This window comes from Chroicocephalus ridibundus, chromosome 1, assembly GCF_963924245.1.
Source record: "Chroicocephalus ridibundus chromosome 1, bChrRid1.1, whole genome shotgun sequence".
Classification (NCBI taxonomy): domain Eukaryota; kingdom Metazoa; phylum Chordata; class Aves; order Charadriiformes; family Laridae; genus Chroicocephalus; species Chroicocephalus ridibundus.
Genome location: NC_086284.1, coordinates 26,886,354 through 26,909,589, shown reverse-complemented (window position 1 = coordinate 26,909,589; position 23,236 = coordinate 26,886,354). Strand labels below are relative to the sequence as shown.

The following is a 23,236-nucleotide window of genomic DNA, read 5'->3' as shown; positions in this document are numbered from 1 at the left end:
GAAAATAAATAGATTACTTGTAAAGATTAATGTAAATTAAATATGAATGTGAGTGATTTAATCCATTTTAAAGCAATGCAGATATTCTGACTTTCTCATTTTAAACCAGCAGAAAATAATAACTAATGAATCCTTATGGACTAAACATCTATCGTTTGGTTCTCTGGCAACAGGCAAGTGAACCTGATGATTCAGTCCTTTGTTTCCATACTGCAGCTGTCCTATAAAACACAATGATTTAACTTCCTTTGCTTGAAAGTAATAATTGCATTATGTATTCTGTTTAATGAAAAATGTAAACTTCAAATGTTGATGTAGAGAATTTAATCACAGAATGGTAGGGGTTGGAAGGGACCTCTAGAGATCATCTAGTCCAACCCCCCTGCCAGAGCAGGGTCACCTAGAGATCTTCTGTCTCTTCTCAATAATTAGTATTATTGTGTCATGCCTCACAGCGGCCTACAGTGTAATTGTGGGTTGACAAAACAATCAAGACGTGTCAAGTACATGCTTGCTATGCTCATTTTTTTCCTGTACATTGATGGCCTTCCGCTTTTTCCAGATTTCAGATATGACATTTTTGGTGTGATGTATTTCCATCACTGCTTCCCTAATATGCCATGAATGCTGTTTAACAGGGACCTCTTCATATTGGAAAAGCATCACCATTTCAGTGTTCCCATAAAAGGAAACTCCTTAATTAGACAATAAAGTTTTTTAAAATCCAGTTCACTTTGCTCAAGGCAGAAGTCCTCACAGATACAACTCTGATTACTAAAAAGATTTCACCTCTCCTATAAAACATGCCTGTATTCCTGCCTCACTGAAACTATTTATACTTCCATTTATTGATCTTTTCATCATTCATATTCTGCAACATCAATTACAGAACTCAATTAAAATCCTTGGTTTTAACAACTGAAGCCATAATCCTCTCTGCACATATTGTATCTGCACACTTGCCCCAATCCCAAATCAGACTCTGAAAGAGCAGAACTCTGCAGAACAAAGGCTGTTCACATGACTGATTTCATTAAAGGATTAAAAATTGCACTTAGAATGGATTTAACTACAACAGGTTTGATAAGCTTGGATAAATGAAGCCTAAAACATCCAGGAACCTGATTTAGGCACTCCAAGGCGAAGACATGTAAGACAATTTACAACAAAGAACCGGGAATTGAAAAACAGGTCAAATAACCTCAGAGCAAGGTATTTCATATCGGGGGATGTATGCCTCTTACTTTGTTCTTATTTTCCTTAAAGAGAAAGAAAATAAAGCACTGTTTATGTTTACTTAATGTAAACTTTCAATGTAAGCCTCTTAAAAACCTCTTCTCTCTAGGCTAAAGCTTTACAAGTAAAATTTCATATTAGAGTGTTAAGTCACAATCAGACTCGTACAACATGCAGCTCCCAGGCCAGCAGGGCCCACCAGCAGGTGAGCGGCAGAGTGCTCGGGCTACAACGGGGTGGCAGAGGAACAAGGAGCAGTTAGGGAAGGTACTGCACCAGGGAGGGAACGAATATCGATGTGGGCAAGACAAGTGTGGAAGACTATTGCTGTAGTAAGTAGGAAATCCTGTGTTAGGATTTTAATGCCCATATACACTGCTGCTCTATTGCCACAATGCTACCGTTGTGCAATGAAATTCTGACAAAATCTACATCACAGCATTGGCTCTAAGAAAATAAAGTACTCGCCTAAAAATTATTGCTTAAATGATTACGTTTTTCACTTCATAAAGAAAGCATCTGATTTTTTCTTAAAGGTGCACTACAGGTCTTTATTGTTATCATTTTTACATCAAATGCCATCCAAACAAAAACAGTTATTATACAAAATGTAGATAGTTCAAATTAAAATTATTTGGTGATGCATCACGGCATGCAGTCAGTAAACACCCACTGAAACAGTTCTCTTGTAAGCACACAGAAGGCAATTAATAAAAAGAATAAAAAGGATCCAAAAAAGCATGATAGAAAATGATATTTTTAGTAAATGCAGTAAAAAACATACATAATAAGGTGCAATCTATATTATCTAAACATACCTTTCCAAGATCTGCAGCCTGTTTTAAAATCTCTCTTTTTAGATCTTCTGCTCTCTTGGCATGAAAAGAATTACTTTGGCTCTGGATGATAAATACAATTTCTTTTAATTCTGTGAACCAGAAAATAAGAAGATTTAAAGACAAAATAAGTTATTTTTAGTTTTTCTCCAAAGCTACTGAGAACCCAGGTGAGGGGGGAATTTATGACATAGCAAGCTGTTTCTTTAGCTATACAAACATTTCATGAAATAATAAAAAGGCATTATTTAACTGACAAAAACATCCAAATGAGTTCCTTTAAGGATTAACACATAAAAAGTATGACGTGACTAGGAGATCCGCAGCAATGAAGAAACTTATGCCCCCAGTTAACAGTAACCACATTCACGAAGCTCCTTTTTCTGCAATACACCAGCGCTCCTTATTACCAAAGTTAAAAGGTATTAGTCTTAGATCAGCATCTCCCCTCACTGGGCAATGGGTGAACACGAAATGGAAAAGATGCTTCCTCAAGAAAGAGTTTAAAACCCTACCCAGAAAGAAACATCAGATGGAGAGAGACAGGAGAGAACAATAAGGTACTACTTTTGTCTGACAGGACAGCACCAACAGCTCAACTGTGTGCTCACAGTGTTTAAAGGCACCACATTCAAGAACTTTCAACAGGAGAGGAGAGTGTGAGACATTTAAAAGAAAACAATGAAGCAGCTTTGCAAACATTTATTGACAGAAATCAGTGATGAAGGCTGATACCATGGAGAATCTGAAGAAGACAGCCAAGTTTTCTTGATGACAGTGGATAATCTCTCAGCACTTTGAAAGCTAAGCAAAACTGGCAGATATGATCCTGTTCAGAAGCAGAACACAACAGAGGATAAGAAAGTGAAAGGAAGAGGACACAAAATTCTTAACAAGTTTAACCTATGCTGTCTAATCCACCCAAAACCATAAGTAAGTAGCAATGTATAAAACGAGGAGACATAATATTGCAATTTCTGTTTGGTTTGCCAGAAAAAGCTGAACTTTATAGATACAATGCAGGAAGTGTGCAGATGAGGAAATTCATTAAGAGGTACAATTAAGTGACTGACCAATTACTGCCTAAGGAACAAAAAAGTAATGATGTTCAGTGTTCAAGGAGATAAGTAGACAACTTGTGGGGAGGGTGGGCAGGGATTGAGAACTGCATTTAAATTCTGACAGTCACATCAGGCATAAGATTCTAGTTAATTCAAGGAAGAGACAGCACGGAAAAGGCTGCTGAGTTAATGCTTACAGATGACATCACTCCAAGACAGCACCAAAAAGAAAGAAATAAAAGATAAAGACCCATGGGATCTGTACAGAATGTTAAAAAATGTGCAGAAGGAACAAAGTGCACACCAAAAAAATTATATAAGTAACAAAAAAGATGGAGTCAAATTTCAGAAAAGCAGAATTTCAAGATCACCATCATTAGCAACACTATGAAAGCTGACAGAGAAGTTAAAGATATCAACACTTCAGGAAAGCTTTCCAAGAAAAGTTACTAGTATTCCATCGAAAACAAACTTTGAATGAGATACAGGAGATGACAAATTGAGGACAGTCCAGGATGAAAGTTCAGTAGAGAAAATCCTGAGTCACGGCTGACTGAAAGCTGCCAGCTTTTACTACAAGAAACATCTGTGTGAAGACAAACAGCCCAAGGACAGAGCACCCTAGAGGAAGGATGTGAAACTTCTGGTTAGGCAGCAGAGTATTTCAACACTTTTAATCTGGAGTTTCACTTCAATATAAATGCAAGTTTTACTTCATCCAATATTTATTTTTAAAATGTATATTATTGCATCGTAGGTCAAGACAACCTAAAAGACACCAGTTTCACATTAAGATCTTGACCTCTAGGTTAAAAATGCTAACTTCACAGATAGTGTAGAATGAGTGAAGAACAGTGGAACAAAGATGGAGAATAAATGTCCAAAGATGGAAAGTAGCAGTCTCAAAGAAAAAGAGAAACTGAGCACTTGAAGAAGGATCACAAGAAGAACAGTGGCAACAAAAAAAGCATTAACCCCAAATATTTTTGCTAAGATTATGAGAAGATTGTCATGTCCAAGACCTGATCATCGATTACATTCCTTTGTTCCTCTGAACAGTTACTTGTTAATTTAGACCTATGACAGCTCAGAGCTGCAGTTAAATGTTTTTCTACTTTTCCACAGATACTCTTTTCTCACAATTTGTTAGCTTATTCACCAAGAAAAACTCTATCTAGCAAGAAATTTACTAGATTTCCTGTGCAAAAATTAAAATTAGTGCAAAAATTAAAATTACATTCAATGGTGCTAGTGAGAGTCAAAGGGCTAAATCTACAAGCATAATACTGAAAACACCCCCAAAGATAAAAAGCAAAAAACTATATTGCTTTATATAATTACTGTTTTACTATCAGTACATTTACAGATATGCACACATCTGAGTTACACTCAGTTTCACTTACGGTATGTTTAACAACAGCTGTGATATCCCACAATAGAATACTTTCTAGGAGTAATCTAGTAACTACTTTGGTGTTACTGCTTTAACTCAACGGCAATAGTTTTCTCTCCTATAGACACTTTAAAATAGTTCATCAAAAGTAATATTCAGTGTATTTAAATGTCAAGAGAAAGTATATATAATTTTAAACACCTAAATTGTTTCTCAAGTTGAGAAGTAATCAACCAAACAAGACAAAGAATGGAGTCTTTTGGAAGTTTAATATCCAAAAAAGCTACTGATATACTGTATTTCCCTAAGAAATTTCCATATCTGGAAAATATCTTCAACAATCTCAAATGCCCATTGATTAGAAAGATACTGCAAGTTCACAGAAAACAAATAATTAAAAATTGGGAAACAGGTATGTTGAAACTTCCTGAGTCTTACCACAACCACGTTTCATTGCAAAACAGAATGGAGCCTTAATTAACTTTCAATAAGCCATTAACAGCAATGTGTGTTTTAGCAAGTATACGACGACCCTACGTGACATACATCTCCTTTGGAATTATCACTAAATCACTTCAAAATATGGCAATGGGGAAATACTGCTATTTGGAAGATAAGCATTGCAGTATAATGACTAGGACGAATAAACTACCCGTACCATTTCCTTTTTCTCCCCTCCCCGCCCCCCCCCCCCCCAGGTTTATTCATCACAAAAGGCTGTTTTAGTCAAGTCAAAGCTACTGGAAAAATTACAACAAACATTTCGGGGGAAAAAAAAAAAAAAAAAAGGAAGAAAGCTCCTAGAAGAGCATAAGATGATGGTGTTGCCTGCTAGCCTTCCTCTGCTAGCCAGAGGATAAAGCATTCACCCAGGATGCAAGAAACCCAAATTCTCATCTGTAAGGTAGTTTGGACCTGAATGTAGATCTTTGGCATTCCAAGTCAATCTCTTAATTTCCAGGCTGCAAGTATATTCTGAGGTGGGTTTTCCCCCTTTTCTATTTTGTTCTAGAAACAGGTAAGAGTGAAAACGGCTCCTGAGCTTCCCAGTTACCTAACAGACAAAAACTAAACCACTGTTTTAACTGACAAACCAGAGACTCCACTGTGTAGGTCAGAAAACTCAGCTTCCAATTTGGCAATTTGGGTTTAAAAAAAAATCAGGCCACTTGCATATTCTGGAGGCCTTCCCCTCCTTTTACGACAGCTCTAAAATCAATCTGAAACTCCAGATCAGGATCTCTTAGTCCTTATATTTTGAACAGATTATTGTAGCTTAGTATAAAGCTTCCACAGTTAAAAGCAGACACAAGTCTTTTCTCACGCTAAGAACAATAATTTCTAAATGCGCTTATTATATAAAGTTATTGGGATCTTTCTGAATTAAAGGCAGTGTATGCATATAGATAGATACATAGGTATAGAGACACAATCTCATCTCTGTGTGTGCACTTATTTATTTATCATATATGCAATAAGCATTGTAATGATTGATTTATCTATTTATGGCCTGCAGCAAGAGAACTAAAAGCCATCCTAACTTCAAACACTCTCTCTCAACACAGTTTGAATATTTCTGATATTTTTATTTCCTGAATTTTAGAAAACTACTTCCCTCTGTAACATCCAAAAAACCCTTTAAATTAATTCCAAATGCACCCCATTTTTAGTACACTTGTTTACCTCTTGAAATTAGAAATAGTATCCAGTTGTTCCACAAACTGCACACCCTTTCATAGTTTTGTAATACATAAAGTATGTTGCTTATCACTTCAGAACTTATGATGTGTCCTAACACTTAACCAAACAAAAAGGCTCATCGTCTACTCATTTGCTCTGATACTACAGAAAAAAGTTAGTTAAACCTTGCATGTTGTTGTTCTCACCTTTCCGCCCAAACTTCCCTCCCTAACTCCTAGAGAGCCTAAATAAAATACAGAACCAGGTCAGGTGGGATAGTAAAAGGACATAACTGTGAAAAATACTTTTGATCCTTTCAGAATATTGCAGGTATTTGCAGATCAGAGGAAGTATAACATCACCATATTTGCAAGAATCTAATCCAAGGAAAAAAAAAAAGCCTTAAGACTACTTCATTCTTCTCTCATTTAACACACATTAAAAAAAAAGGGGGGGGGGAAATAAAAACCCCTAACGTAATACAACCTCATCCCACAGCCAAAAGCTAGTAGATAATCTTATGGTGAGAGTAATATCTCCAGAGAGAATGACTCAACCTACTTTGGATCTCAGTCACCCTCTGGAAACACCCCTCTCTTTCCACAGACTGTAGGAGGAAGCTACAAAACTCACACTCCGAAGCTCAAGGCTTCCTTGAGTTTCCAAAGAAGGCAAAAACATTGTACACTGGCCTGAAATAGCCAGTGCTCCCCTTCAAGAGGAGATTTCCTTTTGCTATTCAAATATTCGAAAAGCAGAAAATACTGCTGGTCAGCAATACGGCCTACCATTTGGGGACAAATATACCCACCAATAGAGTAGCTCTACATCCACATGCAGGGCAAGACTTTTTGCCATGGCGTGGCAATGATGAGCCGACACTGGTTAAGTCTCATGACTGATCTTTTGACTGGACTATAACATGAAACTCTTTGCACGCTTTGTCTTTTGGACTAATGCATGAAACTTTGCACACCAGCCAATCCAGAGGGTCGCATCACATTCTGGGGAGACAAAGCAAACATCACAATGTGAAGTTTGGTCTTCTCTGTATTACACTGGTCTTCCCAGTGACTGGGATATGAAGATTTGATACCTGTCTTCAAAGGCTTGGCTAAGGACACTTAAAAAGATCTCTTAAAACTCTGAAAGGAAAACTACAGATGGTAACTTTCTTCCTTGGTGCAAAGGTTCAGCTTATTTATAAAGGAGAAAAAATTTCCTTGTATAACAGTTTGAAAAAGAAGAATGAAAAAAATCACAGGAACTAAGAACCATTAAGAACTTCATTCTCTGTTTCAAGTCCTTCCCTGATTTTACCCACAGAAATGGGTTAAGAGAGACTTTAAAAAAAATTTCTTTCTTAAGGAGAGGCAGAATCTCATTTAAAAAAAGCTAGAGAACATAAGAAATGATGTATTACATCAGGTCCATCTAGCCCAGTGCATTGTCTTTAACAGTAGCAATAGGGAAACACTATTTAGGGACACCAGATCTTCACTTTCTCCAGTGCTCCTCATACTCTAACAGCATCCACAACTACTGTATTAGGAAATGCCAGAAGATACATTGCTGCCTGCTTATTTTACCATACATTTATGGACTTGTCTCCTCTTGAAACTGCTGGTATGGTCTGCTTCCACAGCCTCCTGTGGCAGCAAGTTTCTAAATTTTGCAACCTGCTGCACAAAATACTTTCCTTTGTCTGCTTTAAAGTGATCTCCTACTGAAACAAACAATAGATAACAGACGGTAGTTACATCACTAATGTATCACTGTAACGTTCCTAAATACACCTCTCCTAAGCAATGACATTACATTAAAACTTACGAAAACTGAGTGCTGTCAAAAGCAAAAAAAAAAAAAAAAAAAAAAAATGTCTCTCAATGCCTCCCTGGGTGTTTTATGAAGTGAGAAACAGCAGGTCTGCTGGGAATGATAAAAGCAGCAACTAGCACCTGGCTGCGTTATGAGATTGCACAGAAAGAGACAAAAGAACACAAAGAGAAAACATACTTTCTCACCAGATGAAGATGGGTGAACAGGGAAACAGAGTCATAAAGCTTCTATAGACAGGTCCTGACTTTTCAATGGTAAAATGGGAGATAAATGGGACAAGGAACTTCATTATTTTCCACAAAAGTGGTCATCTGTATTAGGGATAGAGCTTGCAACTAAGTCCAAAAAAAGCCAACAAACAAAAACCAGATCTTCTCAGCACAGTTCAGAGTTCTGTTCAGCAACTCCACTAAAAGCCTGCTAAGATGTCAGAATGAACTCACAACTACTCAGAAACTACTGCAACAGAAGCATGGTCAAGCTGGCTCTTTTTAGAACAAGCAGCCCCAAGCACTCGTGGTTTAGAAGAGCGAGAAGTACTGCAACAGTCCAAGTTGCGTTAAGAACCGAACTACTATAGTCCAGGAGAGGCAGCACTAGGTCACAGTGCAAATCCTTATCTCAGATCTGTAAACTTTTTGCTGGAAGGACATCAGACTTGTTTTCAGAAAAGGCAGAAGCTTGCAGAATTTTTATTCTCTATTTATCTCACATGTCCAGTAAAAATTTTATCACTCGGTATCCTATTAATGTTTGACATGTTTCTTAAATACTTGTTTCCAGATATTACAAAGTTATTACAAGTTATTACAAGTAATTTATAATAACCCTAGTTATTACAAGTACCATGAAAGCCTAGCAGAATGGTAAAGTGTAGTTTCATGTTAAATTTTTACAAGACCTGCTACTAAATATCGTGAAATTTGGTTTTAAAATACTGCATAATACAAAAAGCAATGCATCAGTTTCATAGTGCAAGTGCGTATTTTCAGAAAATAACTTAACTACAAGAACTGCAAATACAAAGACCGAGAAGCTTCTCTTTGATGAGACTACATGAGCAAAGAAAAAACATACAAAGTATTTGGGAATCAGCAATTAACTAACAATGCTGTTGAACCTTTAGGCACTATTTACACAGTCACTTTTCAAAGCATAACCGTATTTTATTCATACTAAAAAGGCAGCCACAAGTGAAAACAAATACAGACTATACAGTGCTTACCTCTGTTTGTTTTACTAATTGTTCCACTTTTTCCAGACTTCTAGAAGAAAGGAGAAAAAGCAAAATAAGGATACACACAAGAACTCAAAATATTTCTATAGAGAGACACGGGGAGTCAAAGCATTCATCAGATTGTAAATGCATACACAGAGGTTTTAATTTAAGAACTAATAAAAAAAAAACCAGAAGTAAAAAGATTTTCATCATTGAGAACTGAAATAGATATTCCGCATGTTTGTATACTATTACTTAGACAATACAGTGAAAGAATAAAAAGAAAAAAAAAGAGAGGCAATGCTTTTCCATGACAATTTATACTAGAGCTCTTTAAGTTAATACTAACAATGTCTTGTTTTTTTTAAAAAAGATGTGTCTCCTAAGCACAAAGTTTGGAATATGGAACTCTATAATACAACCACACCCAGTCAGTGTGTAAAAAAAACCCCAACCTAACATACTCTTACTTATTTGATCCACTACCAAGCATCTATTGAAACACAATTCCTAAAGGAAGATTCAAAAGCAATTTATATCAAGACAAACAAATATTAAGAGGTTGTTGTACATAACATGACTTCACTGTGATTTACTCAGGTATCACATACATTTGTGATGGAATTTTAATGGAGTGTTGAGGAACAGATGACAGTGACGTTGCATTTGCATCATTAACCAGGAAGCCAAGACACACACACAAAAATATCTTAGGGGAATATTCAATTGCTTCTAAGTAACAGAGGCTGGGTGGAAAAGTGCTGTTTAAGAACTGCTGACTGGTAGAGAGGCAGGACTGGAGAAATAGCACTGTGCTTCCTACAAAAATTGTAGGAAGGAAAACAGAGCCTTCATTTATTGTACAATTTCTCCCTGGTAACGGCATCTCAGTCCTTTGGTTTCTCCACATGTAAAATCAAGATCATCTTTACTAATTGCATAAGGATGTTGTAGAATTTATCTTGGATCAAATGTTTTAAGACCTTCAGATAGAAATGCCATACAAGGCACTCCTCAGTAATAAGCTCGTACATAGCCTTCCTACCCTTGTGACTTAATTCCTATTTATAAACACGTTTTTTTCCTCCCACCACCCTTTTTTATAAAAAGCATATCCATCTAATCCTGATGCAATCCTACTTGCATCAGATGATCTCTCCCGCTGTCCAGGTCTGACTTCTACACTGAAATGCACAAGCTCAAACTTCCTTGGTAGCCACCCATAAAAGCCTTTCAAGAATGACGGCATGGCATCCGTGCCTTTGACCCTTTTTTGCTGACTGGGTCTAAAGCTTAAAAAAAAAAAAAAAAAAAATCTTACAAGACTAAGTTATTTTGATGACTATACACAGTATTGCCATCTTACAGCGTAATACCACATTCTAAGTTAACCTGTATCATAAACAATGTGGGAAGATTAATTTGCTATGGAAACAAAAAAAGTAAGTGTTTTGTGGTACGCAGAGTGATGAACAAGTCATATTTTACAATTACCTTTTTTAAAACACAAAACAAAACAACTGTTGCCTGTTACACTCCTGTTAACGTTTTAAAAAAGAGGTGGGGGGCGAGGAAGGATTTTGGCCTGAACAGTTCTAGGAGGCACTTCTGACTTCATCACAGGGAAGGTTTTGAAACTCTAAAATAGTAGAAAATCCTTCATAAATTATATCCTATGTAAGAATGATAACATTAAACAGCTGGATTGAGACAGTAATGGAATTTGACAAACAGCAACTGAGAAGTATCAAAACCAGAATATTACCTAGTCTCCTAGATACACCGCAGCAGGCCAGCAGTTTGCAATAAGGATCTTTTGCATTTATGAAAATTACTGTACATACAGTGACCATCATCAAAACCAAAAATTACTTAGATACATTTATCTCTGACCGTACTTCCACTGCATTTGATGGGAGATCACTAGATCTAAATGGCAGCTACAGATTCTAACTCTTCATTCATTCCAGTACTTTTATTCAATTTTCTTCCCTTAAATCTTTTATACATACACAAACACCTGTTACAAATATATATATATATCTGTGTGTGTATATATATATATATAAAAAAATTAGTAGACAGAAGTCTTTTAAAGGACTCACATGCATACACACCTAACACGCACTGTGCTGTTTAGCGGTAGGGCTAGCTGTGACCATTAGCTCTTCTAATCTGTTAATTTGAAATTTCGTATGCAAGCTTTTCTTGAGCTGTGACTTGGGTAGCAATATGTAATAATGCTAATTGAGCAAAGAGGCATCCATTTTCCTCTCAATATATTATACATTTAACAAAACCAAGAAAAAATGAAAACCCGTCTCTGAATATACTCAAAAACTATTTTCAACAGCAATAACACTACCAACTTGTAGAGGTTATGCAAAATTGCCAAGTATTTTTTTTACTACAAATTTTTAATGCATTCTTCAGCTGATCCTGGAAAAAAGAAAAGAAATTATTTTCTAAATCATAATTTTGTTCCACAACAAACCCACAAAAAACCTAATTCTCTTAATACAAATGACGACATAAGTCAGAAAAACCCAGAGTAAGAAAGAAATCAAAAGTGCTAAGTATAAGTTTATTCTAGTAATTCTAAGAATTCATAGGATAAATTAGGATCCTAGTAATATTAGAAGAGTACCACTACATGCAGCTCGTGTCCCATTAACAGTCTCTTATATGCCACGCAGAACAGCAAGACATATGACATTTAGTACCACTGAAGTCAATGATCAAAATAATCAATGTCACAGATGTTAGGCTTTCTGCTCGGGTCTCTTCTGGATGATTTTATGATGTCTGTAAAATGTTCCTGCTCTGGCAATTAAAATGTATTACCTGCAGCACTGGCAGTTCAGTCTCATCTTCTGCACCTTCAGGATTTACACTTACAGCAAAAGCTGAAAGAAAAAGCAGACTTTTTTCAAATTATAGGAGCTCATTTTCACACTTGATAAAGTTCTGCAGCAAAAGAAAAAAAACGTTTATGTAGATTTTCACATTAAACAATACTATATTGGTAATAATCTTTAGGAACATAAAGAGAGTCCATTCTTACAGAATGTATACATTTGCTGCCTGACAATTCTATTCCTGTACATCACTGAAAAGATCACTCTTTGATGTGAAGCCAATTTATCTTGGCTTCAAGGCAAAGAAATCCCATTTTAAAAAAAAAATCAAATCTGCTCAGTCCAGTAATTCACTCAACAACAGCATAATGTGCTATCAGATGGGAGACCTGCATTCCACTCTATCTTTAGGTTAAAGTTTGGGTTACCAAAGCTTCACTTAGAACCATAGAAATTGACAACAGCTGATGAAAATGTCTATCAAACTTGAAGATGACTGTCATATGCTTTGAATGCCATCTTTGAACAACAAACTTGTTAGTGTATAAGAAACCCAAATAAACGCTTACAAAATGAACAGAGACCCCAAAGGGCAATTTGCACAGACCTAGCATTATATTAAACCTTTTATACTGACACCACCCTGTGCATAAACTTTTTGGTTTGTATTGGAAAAATAATCATAAAAAAGGGTTCTGGGGTGGTGTTTGTTGTTTTTTTTATTTTTGCTTGTTGACGCAGTTGTCTAATCAATTTGTCTCCACTTCCTCATTTGTAAAAGCAGTTCCATTTAGCATAAGAAAGCTTTGCTAAGATTCTTTGTAAGGAGTCTTTTTCTTAAAGGTACTAAAGAGATGCAAATGAAAGTAAATTGCTATAATTTCGAACAAACTCAGGATACTACTCATCATGGTCAAATAGATGGTTTTCTTAAAAACTGAGGCAGAATAAAAAGCAGATTCAAGTGGAGTGTCTCACTGCAAGTTTAGTTTATTTATTGCTTGAAACTGATTTCAAAGTGAATTGCTAGCAACTGTCAATTCCTTTGACATGCTTGAAACCTGGAATGTAGGAAAGCAAGACAACAAGATTGTCCAAAGCCTGTGGTGCTCCATCTCTGATTACCTATATCCCTATTCAACTAGAGACTAAATTTCATCAAGTGTCTAAGAGCTGAGTTTCACAACGACAATCTCAGGTCCTGACTAACTTGAATCTCAAATCACACCACTAAATGCAGACATCCCAAAAGTATTCTAACACAGTAGATGCATGTTGACCATAGTCACATTTCAACAAGGCATTTAGCCAGGAAGAAGAAAACAGAGTACAAGTAGGAGTGTCCCCCACGATGTCCTCAAATAAATGTTTTGCATTTCTAGTTCAAAAGTGCACAGAGACACAGATCCCTTGCTGACAGCATGTTCTGGTCATTTTCCTCCTTCTCTTCCAACCTAACAGTACTTAGAGCTCCAGATAAGGAATATCTTCCCCTACCGAAACCAGATCCACACCTTCTACTTGACACGATCCTAATTAGCAGATCAACACAAAACACCCTTATTCCAGGAAATGTATTAACTACTAGTATTAACCTGAAGAAGTATCACCTCATAAATTCGGCTTATTTGCAAAACTGAATGCAAGCAGAATTTTCATGACTTACAGTTTTTGATATGCAGCTGAGGAACGGCACACGAGACCTGAAACAACTATGATTGACAAGAGATGCTGCCTCTCTCACCATAACATTCAATAACCCATGCCACACCGCTTCTAAGATCTATAAAATATTAATGCACATGATCCTTGAAACAAATCAAACAATGCTCAAATAACGGGGGGGGGGGGGGGTGGGAAAGACCTATTTCATACTATGTCTTTGAAAGCACAGGTAAAGCTCTTCAGGTAATTATTTTAACAAACTACTTCATCTTCATATTAGAGTACCACAGAATTGTTGAGGTTGGACGAGACCCCTGAAGATCATCTAGGTCAATCACCCCTCAGCGTAGGATGCTCAGGACCTTGTCTAGTCACGTTTTGAGTATTTCCTAGGACAGAAACTCCCCAAACTCTCTAAGTAACCTCTTCCAGCATTCTATCACTCTTATAGTAACAACAACAACAACAAATTTAAAATTATTTCTTATGTTTAAATGGAATTTCCCATATTTCAATTTCTGCCAACTACCTCATGTCCTGTTAGGCACCACAGAGTCTGTCTCTGTCTTCTGTACTGCCCCTCATCGGATATTTACACGTGTTGGTAAGATCCTCCCTGAACCTTCTCTTCTCCAAGCTGAACAGTCCCAGCTCCTTCAGCCTCTCCTCATATGTCAGGTGCTCCAGTGTATTAATAATCTTCATGGTCTTTTGCTGGGCTTGCTCCAGTATGTTCATATTTCTCATACTGGGGAGCCCAGACCTGGACACAGCACCCCAGGTGTGTCTCACCAGTACTGAGCAGAGAGGAAGGATCACCTTCCTTGACCTGCTGGAAACACTCTTCCTAATGCAGCCCAGGAGGTTGCTGGCCATCTTTGCCACAGTGGCACACTGCTGGTTCATGGTCAGTTTGTGGCCCACGCGGACCCTCAGGTCCTTCTCTGCAAAGCTGCTTTCCAGACAGTGTGTCCCTCATGTGCATTGCTGCATGGGGTGACTCCTTGCTAGGGGAAGGACTTGGAATTTCCCTTCATTGAACTTGATTTTCCAAGTTTCCCATTTGCTAGGTTATCCAGCCCACTGAGGCCCCTCTGAATGGCAGCCTGACCAGCTGGTGCATCAACCCCTCCTGCCCATTTTGTATCCTCTGCAAACTTGCTGAGGGTGCACTTTGTCCCACTGTCCAGGTCATTAATGAAGAGGCTAAACTCCATTATCAAGCCCTGGAGTGCACCATGCCACTGATCAGAGATCACGAGCCCAGCAAGTCAGACAGTTTTCTATCCACCTCACTTGTCCACACATCTAGCCCATACTTCATCAGTTTGTGTATGACATTATAGGAGATAGCATCGAACTCCTTGCTAAAGTTGAGATAAACAACGTCCACTGCTTTCCCCACCTTCACAAAGACAGTCATCACAGAAGTCGAGTTGGTCAAGCATGATTGTGTGACATGCTGACTTCTCCCAATTACCTTCCTGTCCTTTGTATGTTTGTCTTTTCCTTTCCTGTTTGGCAATGGTATCCAGGATTATTTGCTGCGCCACCTTCCCAGGGACTGAAGTGATATTGGCCAACCTATATCCCCAGATTCTCTTCCTTGCCCTCCTTGAAGACAGAGGTGACTTTTGCTTTCTTCTAGTCTTCAGGAATCTCCCTCACTCACCATGATCTTTCAAAGATTATCAAGAGTGGCCTAGCATTGACATTGTCAAGCTCCATCAGCACTTGCAGGTGCTCCCCATCAGGTCCTGTGGACTTCTGCACGTCCAGTTTGTTTAAATGTTCCCTAAACTTGCCCTTCTCCAAAGAGCGTAACTCATCCTTGCTCCAGACTTTCCCATGAGTTTCAGGGGCCTGGGATTGATGAAGGTGGGTCTTACCAGCACAGAGGAAGGCAAAGAAGGTTTTGAGTTCCTCACCCTCTTCTATGTCCTTCTTTTACCAGGTCCCTCCCCTCATTCAGAAGCAGGCACACATTTTCCCTACTCTCCCTTTTGCTGGTGATACACCTGTAGAAGCCTTTTTCCTTGCCTTTCAAAAGTTGAATCCCTCGCCAGATTCAACTCCAGGTGAGCTCTTGCTTTCCTAACAGCATACCTGCACTCTCAGTGTCTCGATTACTCTTGGGGTGACCTGAACCTGTTTCCATCTCTTGAGCGCTTCCTTTTTATGTCTGAGTTTTGTCAAGAGCTCCTTGTTCATGAGTGCAGGCCTCCTGCCATCTGTGCTTCCTTCCTGCATGTGGGGATGGATCATTCTTGAGGCTGTAGGAGGTGAACCTTGAAAATCAACCGGCTCTCCTGGACCATTTCCCATATCAGTCTTTCTGTATTGTTGAGGACAGTGGTAGACCAGATATGCCTGGCTAAAAATTACTTTTGTTGCAGCTGCCCTGCCATACAGTGCAGTTCCAACACTCACACATATCATTCATTAAACAAACCAGTATCTGTGATGAATGTTAAAGTCTCTCTATATTCTTATCCCAAGTGATTTCAGACATGGAGTTCTTTTCCAACAAATAAACGTATTAAAATGAGTCGGTATCTTTTACATTAAATATTCCAGGAAGACTTTTTCCTGCTAATACATTTTAATTGTAAGACAAGAACTGTTCAGATTATTTTTAAACTACTGAAGAACGATTCACTAAACGGAGTCATATGAGGAGTCATAAGCCAAGTCATATGAGGAGAGGCTGAGGGAGCTGGGCATGTTTAGCTTGGAGAAGAGGAGGCTGAGGGGAGACCTCATTGCCCTCTACAGCTACCTGAAAGGAGGTTGGAGGGAGGTCGGTGGTCAGCCTCTTCTCACAAGTAAATAATGACAGGACCAGAGGAAATGGTCTGAAGTTGTGGCAGGGGAGGTTTAGGTTAGATATTAGGAAGAATTACTTTACTGGAAGAGTGGTCAGGCACTGGAACAGCCTGCCCAGGGAGGTGGTTGAGTCACCATCCCTAGGGGTATTTAAGAAACATCTAGATGTGGCACTTCAGGATATGCTCTAGTGACAGAGATTGTAGGGGGTTTTCTGTGTGTGTATGGTTGGACTCGATGATCTCAAAGGTCCTTTCCAACCATGAAGATTCTATGATTCTATGACTAGAAGACCCCTGAAGACACCACAAAAAAGCCTCAAGAGTCTTCACCCAACAGTAACCAAGCTTTTCACTCAGGCTGTATGAATTTATTTTAGCAACAAATATGCCATGGACTCTCTACTGCCTTATTAGCAAATCTGTTATGAACACATAATTTGATTCGAGTAAAGCAGTCTTCAGAAATAAAATGGGATGCACTTGTGGGGTAAAATCAAGTCTTCCTAACATACAGCCAAGGCTGTTCTGGCTAAGCAACCTGATCTCACAGCCTGGAAATAAATATTCTCTTCTAAGGATTTACTGGGAAAAGGGTAGCATGAAAAGAACATGGTAAATGTAGCTGGCATATGACTTACCAACAAAGGGGCCACCAGGTAGGTAGGAAACACAGTGCCTGGATGCAGGCGGACATCTCTAAGATTAATTCATCTACCCACAATTCACTCCTGTCCTCGTTTGAGGTAAAACAGAACCAATTTTCTGTTTTGTAATTTTACTTTTTAGCTGGGCCTCTTCTAACTGACTGAACTCTGAAATTAACAGCATATTGTTCAGAAACTCTCATAGTGATAAGACCTGATTATACCAAGGAGTGGTATGCAGAGGGGCTCTTGCCTATACTTATTGCTATGACAACCAAGGTCACCTAACTTTGCTATTTGCCCTGTTAGAAGGTCAGAAGCAGAGAAGCATAGAGGGGACCCACCTGCAGGGAGGTGCGGACAGGACAGGTGACCCAAAACTGACCAACAGGGTATTCCATCCCATACGCATCATGCTCAGTATAAAAGCTGAGGGATCAAAGGGGCAAGTGGCTCGCTCTCTTTCTTCAATGGCCGATGTCCGAGGAGGACTGTGTCTGTTCGTCTGCCTTTGATCCCGATCTGAGCATTCCTGACTCTAGTTCCGGAATTCAGATCCTGTTCGTCGCTGGCGCCAGTCTGGGACTTTCCCTGTGTCTCCTGGTGACACGATAGTCATCCTGGGAGCTGGATACGTTTTTGTATGTATTGTATACTTTTTTTTTTAATTTTTATTATTCTATTATTATTTACTATTTCCTCATTTATTATTATTTTCATTAAAGTAGCTTAGTTCTTTTTCTAAACTCATAAAACTCCTTGTCTCTTCCTCTTCTCTCTGAGGAGGGGAGGGGGGGGAGGGCCATCTGTCATTCTGATTGGCCAATCCGCCCAAAACCACGACAACTCCCAAGAGGTTTCTGAAAAAGGTGTGCCTAGGAATGGACCACAGACAGAAAAATTCTAACTACCAATGCAGCTCACATCCAAACTTCGTTATTAATTATTAATTCAGACAACTGCAACAGATTTCTTTCTGTATAGAATTCACTAACACGCACATCAACCTCTGGAGCTAGAGGCACCGTTGCTAAATCCAGAATTTCCTCTAGTCCTTTTGATTTTTTTGACATAACACAAGCACACCTCAGGTGGATGACTGACTTACCACAGATCACAGTGAAAAATTTACTGCAAGAAGAAATTGATTAGCTGGTAAAAGTTGAAACCACATAGGGACCACAGTAACCAAAAAGGCTAGGGTGATTAACTGTATGATTTCTTGTATCTAAAGCAGAAAAAAACCAGCAAAACGCTGTCTTAAACACAACCCATAATTTTGTATTCTTACTTCATTATTTCATGCATTGTGTACTTTGAAGTTTGTTAACACATGTAGCTATTCCCATCACCTGGCACAAGCAGACTGAAGCTGAACGTGTCAATTGCCAGTCCTCCCCTCCTTTTGCTAAATACTCAAAAACGGAGAATAAGTAAGAAAATGAAAGAGATTTTAGAAATCCTTTAAAGCTGTTCATTTTCATCAACCTGATCTTTATTTCTTTTGAGAACAGGACTAAAATCCACTGAAAAAGCTAGAGAGCATTTTCGGATCCATTCAAAACCTGGAAATTTAATCAGAGAATGTAATGTAAGCAGCCTCAGTTCCTACTTATTTTTCTCAAGTGTTCCATTATTTTCATTAAAATTTTGGTGAGTAAATAGACTTGCTTATGACACTGGAAAATAAAACTCAATCATTTATTTTCATTGTTCGGCAGTTGAACTGCAGGAATATCTGCCAAGAAACAATTAGGAAAATGGATGTAAATACTTCAGTATTCAAATACAGTATACTGTATAAATATATATAATGATATAATACCACATTATAAATTAGAAGTAATCCTTTCTCCAGTGCTACCCTTTTGAGTGTAAACAAATTCCAAATGTTTACAACTATATGTCCTTTAAGTGCAAAAGATGTTAAAAAATGAGGAGTTAATTCTTCTGCTTTCACAGACAAAATCCACTTGAGGCAGAAAGGCAACACTTCTGCTATTTTCCTCTTTTATGGTCTGATTCAAGGCTGACTGACCCCAGAGTCATTCCAATCACCTCACAGAGCTGCGGATCAGTTTAAATGAGCTACAAGGAAGTTATGATTCTATGACTTACATATGGCAAAACCATGACTAATAACCACTTCAAATAACGAAAGCCATCGATTGTGTTGTACACAGTAGACAAAATGTTTAAAATATAATTTCTTTATACTTCTAATTTAATAAAAGACCTATTTTTGTTTTGGTTGGGGGTTGGTTTGGTTTCCTCCCCTCTCCTAAGTTTTCAAAGAACATAAAGTTCCATGGATTGACATGATTCCAGAGAAAATCTGCACTGATGCTGTCAATCAAAGAGACGGGATCTTCCATAATGAGAAGCATTATGGAAGCACCAGCAAGCAAAATAAATTAGTTTCATATATTTATAGGCAAGTTTTTATAATATTTCTTCATTGTTGCTACCCTATCAGCATCAAAGACCCCGGTCTAGCCAGGTAAGAATGAAGATTTACAGATTTAGCAACCCAAAACGGGGAGAAAACAGGAGGGAGGAGAGAGAGGAGGGGGTGATGCAAGCAAATTTCCAGCATCTGAAGCTTTTCATAAAATAAAAGCAACTCATTTTATTTCTTTACTGAATTTCTTTAAGCTAATGGCACATGTAGGAAGAAGGCAGCTGAAATCACCACTGTGAACCACCGAAATGTCTAAATGAGTGCTGTATACACTAGTATCTTCATAAGAGGTGAGAAAAGAACAACAGTAGAGGAAACAGCATCATGACTACCCCTTCTGATTGTCTAGAAGCTAGACCAAACAAAATCATCTGAATATGTCTTCTCGTTCTGCAAGATGGAATTTATGAAATGACTTAACTACCAACAGACAAACTATTTTCTTCTGTGAAATGCAATTCTGTTTTCTAAGAGCTGATTGTTTTGCAAACTTACTACCCTGTCCATCTTAAAAGCACGGGGTATTTACAAAAGAAAGGATTTTAATATAAAAGGATAATGAAAAAACAACAGGAAAGCCATGATACTGCTATAAGCTTCAGGTGAACAAATTCTACACAGGAATTGAGACCTACTGAACAAGAGGTAATTGCACAAGCAAGAACTGAAGTTTTTCCATTTCTGCCTTTTACCCGCACATACGTACAATAAATATACAAATAATATATAGTTAAAAATATTATAATATTAATATATTATATTACTATATATAGTTAATATAATATTATTGTTAATATATATTAATGTAATATATATTACATTATATAATGTATATAATATAATATATTAATGTATATATTATATACATATTATGTATATAATATATATGTTAATATAATATTAATGTACTGTATATATTATATATTAATAATATAATAATAATGAAAAATAATAAATATACAAATGCATGTACGTACAATAAGTATACAAATACACATGGTGAAAACTGAAGCTGCTAATCTCTGACTGTGATTATAATCTGCTCGGGGTTACAAGTGCTGTAGTCCCTTGCTGAAGCACTGGAGCAAAACTACTCATCCCGGAATGAATGAAATACAGAATGAATACTGCTCTTTAGGAAGAGCAGTAAAGTATTAGGATTCCTCCAAAAACCAAGCTGCACAGGTGAAAGGAAAAATGTTTTACAAAAGAAAAATCAAATTATCACAGTTTTGCTTTGCTGAAAACAGCATTTATTTTTACCAGGTTTCCCCTGCAGGATCTTGATCCACAAGCCATGCTAGTGGAAGAGAATCAAATCCAGCGGCTCAGAACAAACTGACAAGCCTGTGCTGACAGAGATGGAAGCATTCAGGAACACAAATAATGAGAAACAGAACAGATGCAAACATTTATTTCTGTCTCTTACACTCACGGCAACAGCTCCTAACTCCGAGAGCCTGTAGCGATCCAACTGATGACATACTACTAACCCTCCTCTTTTAATCTTCTCCCACCTGCCCAGACACATTAAAAACGTCTCTAAAATATAGTAATATTTTTTTTTTCCTCTATGCTGACGTTTTAACCCGGCGGAATTACCCTTCCACCTCCCCTCAGCACAGCCAGTCAGTAAGGGGCTGTTTCAAACACGAGCACCGGCGGTTTCGCGGCGGGTTTTGGCTGGTTGTTTCACGGGGATTTTCTGGCCCGGTGAGGAGCGGTTTCCGCGGTGAGGGCTCTCCCCTGCCCCGCACCGCCCCACACGCCGGCGCCAGGCCCGCGGGGCGGGAAACGGTGGCGGGGCTGGGCGCCAGTGGCGCCTCACAGCCGGGGCGGCTGAGGGGAGCCCGCGCTGCCCCCGCCGCGCTCCCAACAAACTTCGGGGGAAGGGGCACCTCCTGCCTCCCTCACGGGGCGGGACGGCGGGGTGAGGAAGCGGCTGCGGCTGCGGCACCCCTCTCCCAAGCTCTGTCCCGTGCCCTCCTCCCCCTCATCACCTCGGCGGAGGGGCCGAGCGTCCCGCGTCTCCTCCCTTCACCTCGCCATGGCGTCCCGGCCCGGCCCCCGGCCACTCACCCCGGCTGCGGAGCGGAGGGAGAAGGAAGAAGAGGTGGGCGCACGCAGCGTAAAGGAGCCAGCGGTCGAAGCCGGGCTCCCGAGACATCTTGGCAAGGGCCGCCGAGCCGCACGGAGGAGAAGGGGCACGGTGCTCCTGGCTGCCCGCTTCTGCCGCAGAAGCGCGGGCGAGCGGCCTCCGGCTGGTGGCGGTGCCGCCGCCGGCCGGCCAGCCCGCCCTCCCCTCCGCTCCTTCCCTCCCCTCCGCTCCTTCCCTTCCCTCCCCCCCGCCAGGCCCGGCAGCACCGGCCGCCGGCGGCGGGAGGCGGAGCGGGGGCGGTGGCGCCCTCTGGCGGGCGGCCGCGGGAGAGGCGACGCCCGGCGGCCCCTGCACCTCCTCGCCGGCTCCGGCCTCCCTCCGGCCGCGCTGCGGGCCCTTCAGCTCCCCCGCGGCACCCCTGCAGCCCCGGTGATGGCTGTAGGCTAAACATCCAACCCGAAATATAATCCTAATGAGCACAGCTCTCCGTAACCGTTCTTGATCACCCAGCATCTGTTGCCAAAACCAATTCGTAATGGCTTTGATTCTTCACGATAAATTATTAACTCCACAGAAAGTCCTCCAACAAGGTTTCTAGGTTGTCCAATTTGGACAAAAGAGGGGGGTTTTTTGGTTCTGAGCTTCATCCTTCTCCTCTCACAAACAAATTTAAATGTTGTCAGTCAAATGATACCCACAACTCTTACAAGAACCTGGTCCACGGTCACAAGCGGCCTAGTTCACCTCCAAAACAACCCTCACAAACCATTCCCCCCAAAGAGTGTGTGACACCTCCAGACAACCATTTCGTAACCACCTCTGTGGCCAGGAGTGGAGACACGGGGTGCAGCCCAGAGCTGGGGCATGGACACAAGCAGGGCACAGCCTTGGCACCTGAGACTCCACAGCTACAAACCACTCGCCCACAGTCGGTCAGAGAAATGCAGACCTGGAGCTGCACAAAACGTCTTTTAGGGGTAACAGGGAGCACAAAGTATCTAACATGCATAAAAGGCACAGTATAGACAGTAAATTTGGATGTAATGCAGCTCTGCAGACCAACAAAGAAAATTCAGATGTATAAAATCTTGTTAGCAACCAAAACATGACCCCAGGTGGATCCTGGAACAAGGAAGAAGAAACCACCCACACGAACACCAGATTTGTCCCAGTGACAGACTGCACACGCTGACAACTTGCTGCAACGCTCCCCAGGCACCCCAGAATGAAACCGCCAACCTTCAGACCCGGGGGAGCCACAGAAGGTTGGAGCCTGTAACCAGGAAAAGGAGTAGAAACCCAGCAGCGTGTATAAAATTTTCACTGCATTGTTACTTTCTTTTTCTGTCACAATTAGATCTGTATTTGTAATTATTAGATTATTCACATTCTAACTATAATAACAAGAAATTCTTGGC

The 23,236-nt window shown here is 39.6% G+C and overlaps 1 protein-coding gene across 2 annotated transcripts in view; it reads right to left on the bottom strand.

Annotated features, from left to right (window-relative positions):
• B3GLCT (beta 3-glucosyltransferase) overlaps positions 1 to 22,043 on the bottom strand; it is a 64,233-nt gene extending 42,190 nt beyond the window's left edge. The window contains exons 1-4 of one of the 2 annotated variants that reach the window (XM_063332321.1): positions 21,800 to 22,043; positions 12,109 to 12,170; positions 9,271 to 9,310; positions 2,055 to 2,164 (exon numbers count right to left, since the gene is read on the bottom strand). In XM_063332321.1, the coding sequence (XP_063188391.1) occupies positions 2,055 to 2,164; positions 9,271 to 9,310; positions 12,109 to 12,170; positions 21,800 to 21,887 (300 nt within the window). In that variant the 5' untranslated portion in view covers positions 21,888 to 22,043. The remainder of the gene's footprint in view (positions 1 to 2,054; positions 2,165 to 9,270; positions 9,311 to 12,108; positions 12,171 to 21,799) is intronic. The other variant, XM_063332327.1, reaches the window with a different exon arrangement.
• Between the last annotated feature and the right edge of the window lie 1,193 nt (positions 22,044 to 23,236).